The sequence below is a fragment of the Petaurus breviceps genome, unplaced genomic scaffold, assembly GCF_028583685.1.
Source record: "Petaurus breviceps papuanus isolate PSGF00001 unplaced genomic scaffold, PetGlider_PUasm1.0 91133, whole genome shotgun sequence".
Taxonomy (NCBI): domain Eukaryota; kingdom Metazoa; phylum Chordata; class Mammalia; order Diprotodontia; family Petauridae; genus Petaurus; species Petaurus breviceps.
The window spans coordinates 62,093,086-62,099,760 of NW_027187419.1; the positions used below are offsets into that span (position 1 = coordinate 62,093,086).

The 6,675-nt window shown below is 46.0% G+C and overlaps 1 protein-coding gene across 1 annotated transcript in view; it reads left to right on the forward strand.

The window, feature by feature from the left end:
• The first annotated feature begins 3,602 nt into the window (after positions 1-3,602).
• The window catches only part of PDX1 (pancreatic and duodenal homeobox 1), a 6,197-nt gene continuing 3,124 nt past the window's right edge, over positions 3,603-6,675 (forward strand). Inside the window, exon 1 of the mRNA XM_069080239.1 lies at positions 3,603-4,058. Within this exon, the coding sequence (XP_068936340.1) occupies positions 3,653-4,058 (406 nt within the window). The 5' untranslated portion in view covers positions 3,603-3,652. The remainder of the gene's footprint in view (positions 4,059-6,675) is intronic.

Below are 6,675 nucleotides of genomic sequence, written 5' to 3' on the forward strand. Positions count from 1 at the left end.
CATATTAAATTCTGTCTTTAGCATCCCTGTGCCATTCTAAGCAATATGAATGAATTGGCCTTGTGCTGCTCCACTCAGAATCCATGGATGGTAACCAAATTTCCCTATTCTAAAATCTCATCTCTTGGCAAAGGAAGAAAGAGAGAGAAAACAGGTGATGAGCTGAAAATCAGTGAAGTCTATCAGTAATTCCTGCTAATAAAATACTTTTTCACTATCCACACTGTAATTGGTTTACAGCCCTTTTTGTTTATTTATCCATAAGAGCTGCTGTTAAATGGCTTGGGAAGAGAATTGGCTAATGGCTCAGTATTGAGTCAAATGCTCAGTCCTTCCCAAGAAGGGAGAGAGGCCGGGGGAGGGAACCTGCTCCCCGTCTCCTAGCGGAAACCCATTTCAACTATAATGGACCAGGAGATTTTATGATATCATGAAACCATACATTTAAGAAATGTAAAAATACATTTTCTGCTCAGTGGGTTTCCTAGCTTGGTTCTTGGGTGTCTAGCTCTGGTTAAGAGAGTCTGATGTCTTCAGACTACAATAAGAGAATGTATTCTTTGGGACCCCCTCCCCCACCCTTCACAAACCTTGGCTAACTCTCCTCTCCCTAGCAGGTATTTTAATATCTTAACAGTGGGAAAGGAAGAACATGCCCTTAATTGAAATGCCTTCAGCTTTTTAACCCCTGGTGTTTGCACAACCTCTATGTGTCATGTTTCTGATTGAGAGAGAGCCTTGGAGCTAGTTTTTGCTGAGTTCCTTCTTTATGCAGAGGGCCAAGCAAGAAATATTAAATGGGAGTAAATGAAGCATTTAAATGGAGGCCAATTTACAGAAATGTGTAATTAGAGGAGAAGTGCAAAGTAAATATGAACTGTGTGTGAGGAAAAGAGAGAGGGGGGGGGAGACAGGCTGAGGGAGGGAGGGTGGGAGATAGGCAGGCAGGAAGGGAGGGAGAGAGGGAGGGAGAGCCTGTAATCGGGAGGCTTGAGTGAGTGAGTGAGCACAGGTAGGAAAAACGATCTTTGTCCTTTTCAGTAGCTCTCCGCCTCCCCATAGCCTCGTCACCAAGTCAACCAGCACCAACTTGGAGCAGATTATCTCCAAGGGTCAATACATTTCAGCCAAGCTGCTGAGAAGTCTCCCAAACTACCCCCTTCAATAATCAATGTGGTCACTCCCGGTCACTCTATTGATAGCATTGTGGTCTTCTACAGCTAATACCAAACAATGGCCTTATTGACTCCCTGGGAAAGAGAGATTAAAAGTATAGGAGGGGGCAAATCTTTCCCTCCTTTCACTATCTCTGCCAGGAGATTGCCACAGATGGCCTTTTTCCCTGAGGAATACATCGAAAAAGTTACACACGTACACACCTAACGTCTGTGCAAGACTTAGCCAGGTGGAAGCACTTCAGAACAGTGACTTTCTGCCACTGACTTACATGGGTGACTGGGAAATAACTTCAATCCTCTGGACCTCAGTTTCTTCACTTTACAGACTTTGCCACTGGAGTAGGGAGTAGTGGGTGGATTGGACTAGAGGAAATATTCTTAACCTTTGTGTGTACCTGAGATCTCCAGCAGTCTGGTGAAACCTATGACTCCGTTTTGGAATGTCATTTTTAAATGCCTAAAATAAGATCCATGAGATCACAAAAGAAACAAATTATGCTGAAATAAAGTATGATTTTTTTCCCATTCAAGTTCATGGATCCCCTGAAATCTATCCACAGACCCCAAGTTTAGCACCTTTGGGTTAGATGGTCCCTTAAGATCCCTTTCAGCACTAGCATTGTTAGATTCTACTTTACTTGGAGGCTGCAATTTTCAAACACTTTAAGGCCTTTTCTTATATCCTTCCCTGACCTGAAATGAAACATAATAGATAATCCTGAAGATTCATAGAAGGGAAAAATTTGAAAAGAGTTAGTTTTCTGAAGGACTTTTAAAGCACAAAATGAAATCCGGCCGCTTCAGAATACAAAGTATCTACTTAACATCTAACCCATTTCAGACTATATGAGTTGGTTTATATAGAATGAACATATGCCATTTCAGAGTACCCACTAATGTTTCTTTCTCTCTCATTTGGTTCTTTATTGCAATGTTGGTTTTTTTCTTTTAATGCTTAGTCATTAGTCAACGAACTTTCAGTAAGCCTGCTATGTGTCAGGCACTGATGTAAGCACTGGATATACAAAGAAACAGAAACTTCCAAAAGCTTAGAGACTTCCGTTGTGCACTCAATACACAGGCACCGGGAGAATACGTTTGGGAAATTGAAGGAGCCCATCCACCTACATCCTACTTTTCCTTCTATGTTGTTGGGTACAAGCATGGAAGAACGACTCCTTAGGGATGATTCCATAGATTCCTCCTTCCCAACTAGGCAGTTGTCCGTGTCAAGATTTGTTCCACAAAAGTGGTCTGGCCGATAATCACTTCGAAAAGGATTCTATGAGCTAGCTTTGTGAGTATGTTTTTTTTTTTTTTTTTGCACCTCTCATAGGAGAATGTTTTTTTAATATGTGCAGATATTTCAGGCTTTAAGGTCAGTTGTCATACTTTGGACATTTTCACGAACTTGCATGCAAATTTGCCCCAAAAGTGCTAACAAAAGTGGTAGTCTGTCATTGAGTCAATACGTAAAAGTTGCCTGCTCGCCACTTGGCTCCGAGGACGTTGAGTTTTAACCGGTGTTTTGTGTTGTTTTGTTTTTTACTAGTGGTCCTTTGATGGAAACCGCCATGTGAGCTGATCAAAAGACAGCTCAATTCCCCAAAAGGCCAAATGAATTGTTTTCCACAAACACAACATGTCTGAAACTGATTTTTGCACCCTGACGAGACCTCAGAAAGCATCAAGCTCAAAAGGGGGTACTGTTCTTATTGACTAAAACTATTTGGGATCATTTTTTGCCTATTAAATGGCAACTGGGAGCGAAAACTTTTACTGAAAGATGTTCATACTGCTTACATAGAGTTTACTAAAAGATCAAGTCATTGTAGGACTTTTTGCAAAATGCTTTCCTCATTCTGCGGTAGGCGGTGTGAATATTGATATCCTCTCTCACAGAGGAAGGAGCTGACAGGTTCCAAGAGGGGAGATGACTTGTTAGGAAGTTTCGAAGCTGGTCCCGGAATCCAACTCGCCTGACTCTCAGACCGGTGTTCCACGCCGAGTGACTTCTAGCGGTGCACATGTGCGCCATGTACAAGACATAAAGGGTTTTTGTTTGGTCTCTGCTTTGCGCAGACAAGAGAATCTCATAGCAAAAGAGGCAGCCTGGGGGCATACCGGTAAGGCACCTGGTATGAAAAAGTTGGGGCAACAGATTCGGTGGGAGGAAAGTGGAAAACGAAACAAACTTACAGAAGCAAGGGCTTATGCTCTTTAAGAGATTGGCTGGCCCAATGGGGAACGTGGGCGGGGCCACGTGGGCTGCTGCGGAGCCTATGGAGCCCAGGCGCTGAGCCATTCAGTCCGGGTCACCCCATCAGGTTCTGGTGAGAACCGCACGAAGCTGTCAAAGCGAGCTGGGCAAGTGCGAGGTGCGGGAGTGCTGTGGCAACTGAGGGACGTAGGGAAGCTGCGGGACGGACACGTGGCGTAGGACTCCCTGGCATCGCCTTGGTCCCTTGCCAGCCATGAACGCCGAGGAGCAGTACTACGCTGCCACCCAGCTCTACAAGGAGTCGTGCGTGTTTCAGAGGTGCCAGGTGCAGGATTACAGCCCCAGTCCCCCGGCGTGTCTGTACATGGGGCGCCAGCCTCCTCAGCAGCCGCAACCCCCTTACCCAGGAGCCCTAAGCGCCCTGGAGCAGGGAAGCCCTCCGGACATTTCCCCTTATGAAGTGCCCCCTCTCACAGAGGATCCAGGGGTCTCCCATCTCCATCTCCACCATCCCTCTCAACTTCCTCACCCGCACCAGCAAACTGTTCCGTTCGCGGATGGTATTGAGTCTGGAACTCTGGAGGAGGCCAGCAGAATTCAGCTGCCTTTCCCGTGGATGAAATCGACCAAGTCTCATGCATGGAAAGGGCAATGGACCGGTAAGCTTGGATGCTTTTGTTGATTTTTTCGTGTTCCTCTTCTTGTCCACCATACTTGATTCCTTTCCACCAGCTCAGCCACCTCACAACCCTCGTCAGTTTCCCCTTTCTCTACACCTCCATCACCTTCTTCCAGCTCGACATCCCTTCTGGATCTTGGCAAAACCTGCAGGACATAGTTCCGTCTTTTCAACCAAGCGTCCTTTCTTCTAAGAAAATTCCTTTGCGCATTTCCTGCTTAAGCAAAATAATAACAATTTTACAACCTCTTCAGTAAGTCCTGAACAAAAACAAAACAACCACCAAACCCACCCTCACTCATCATCTGATCTCCCCCTTTGCTGTCAGATTTTTTTTCTCCAGATGGCGGCTTGTAAAAGCAAAAGTCAGAGATGGACTTAGGGGTCAGCATGATTCCCTGACGCTCCTGCCCACATCTGGAGAAGAGAGACCCAAAGCCACAGGCCAGGTGCTCTCCAAGAATGCAAGGCCCTACGTAGTAGTGGCCCACACAGCCCTAATCAAACAACAGTAGCAGGCGATAACATAGATAGGTGATAACTAGTATAGTGTTGAGATGCACAAAGATAATTTGTAACACACTCACCTATTGATTGTAGGGGACACCTCAGGCCCTACACAATTATGCCTTCTTTAGAGTCTTCTGGCTAAAACTGCTTCTCCAGGAAGGGGAAAATTTTGTACAGGACCTAAAGTTATTCCAGAGTTAGGATCAGGGAAAGAAAAACAGCATTCAAGGACAGAAAAAGAAAGCTGGAAAAGTGAGCCCAGAGTCAGGGAAAAGAAGCAGTGTTCTTCTTCTTGCATTTTGGCATATTCCAGGAAAAGTAGAGGATGGTGGGAAGCACCTTGAAAGATCATTTAGGTCTCAGAGATTTTTCTCTGATTCTGTTAAAACAGGATACTTGTTCCTCAACAGACAGTTTGAGAGTCTCGTTGAGATAGAGCAGTGAGATTCGATCACTTCGGGAGGGGAAGGTCGAGAAACCTGTGCTCCCTCACCCCTTTGCAAGGTTCCAGGGCCCAACAATATTGATGCCAGGGTCAAGATCTCCCTCATTGCAAATGAAGAAAGAAGCAGTGGTGGAGTGGTAGGCACGTCAGTTGTCCCCCTGGGTCTGTCTGAGTCCCAGGTCATTCCTCCCCTCACTCTTACCCACTCCACCCCTCCCCCGTCCCTTGAGAAGCCCAGGTTGAGAGTTCAGCTGCCGCACAGCCAGTCTCTGTCTCGGTAGCCGCACAATGTTATCGCATCTGGACTGGTGCACTTCTGGTCACACCTGCACTGCAAATATTTCATTAATCCTTTCTTTCAAATAGACAGTTGGGAGAAGGGGGGACAGTCTCTCTACTGAGTTCACAGAGAAATCACTGGGTCCTTTCACCCCGGGCTTGGCCTGTGCTTGACTGTCCCAAGTCCGAGGAAGGCTGAGTGGGAAAATAAGGATATCAGTAGAGGCAGTATACTGGCTCTCAAGATGCCAAATATTTAGGTGTTTTTTTCTTTTATTTTTCCTGTAGGGGCCAGTATAAAGAGTCAAAAAATGAAGCTGGAGTTAGCCTAAGATAAAATGAAGTTTCAAGATTTTATTGTAATTTTATCCTAGTGGGAACTCCCAAAGAAAAGATGTCCCAGATGCTTGGGAGTGATGTAGGAAGAGCTCCTACTTCTCAGAAAGGCTCCAGGCCTCAGGCCTTAGTGGGTTGGAAAATCAGAAGTTTTTCTTGGGAATGGGAGGAGGTGGTGAGTCCCCAGCTTTGTCTTCCAGTTGTGGACATTTAAATTCTCAGAGGGACCTTCACCCAGACCAACTTTGCATTTCCATCTCTACTTCCCCAGTCTCTCTGCTACTTCCCAACAGGCACTTAGGGTGGCCAATTGAGGGGATGAAGACTTCCAGAAGCTTAGGACCATGGGGCCCTGCTTTGTTACTGTCCTGGGCTAAGCATCCCTCCCATGAAGAGAAACAGTGAGGGAAAGGTGATTGGGAAGTGAAGTTCTCAGTCAAGGCCAAGGGTAAGGTCAACAAAACAGCTCCTCAGCTGGGGGAGTTCAGCTCAGACTGGCCACACAAAGAGCATTTTGTGCAGAAGCTAGAGGAGAATTTCTCCTGGGGAATGGAGAGCACTAAGAAGGAATGAAGGAGCAGGCAGAAACCATTGGGGTACAAGGGAGAAGTGTCTGTCTTTCCATAGGAGGTGGATCTGATACATCTGTCTGAACTCCCTCTATGACCTTGTTTTCTGCCACTGATTTTGCCTCTTCCACAAAATCTGGCTCAAGATAAAATAGATCAGTAAATCACTGGGAGGGATGTGCCTGAGTCACAGGAAGAATAGAACACTGCTGCCCCTCCCCAGAAGTAGAATCTCCCTCTTCTTGTCTCTCTCTCTCTCTCTGTCTCTGTCTCTCTCTGTCTCTGTCTCTCTGTCTCTCTCTCTCTCTGTCTCTGTCTCTCTCTCTCTCTCTCTCTCTCTCTCTCTCTCTCTCTCTCTCTCTCTCTCTCTCTCTCTCTCTCTCTCTCTCTCTCTCTCTCTCTCTCTCTCTCTCTCTCTCTCTCTCTCTCTCTCTCTCTCTCTCTCTCTCTCTCTCTGT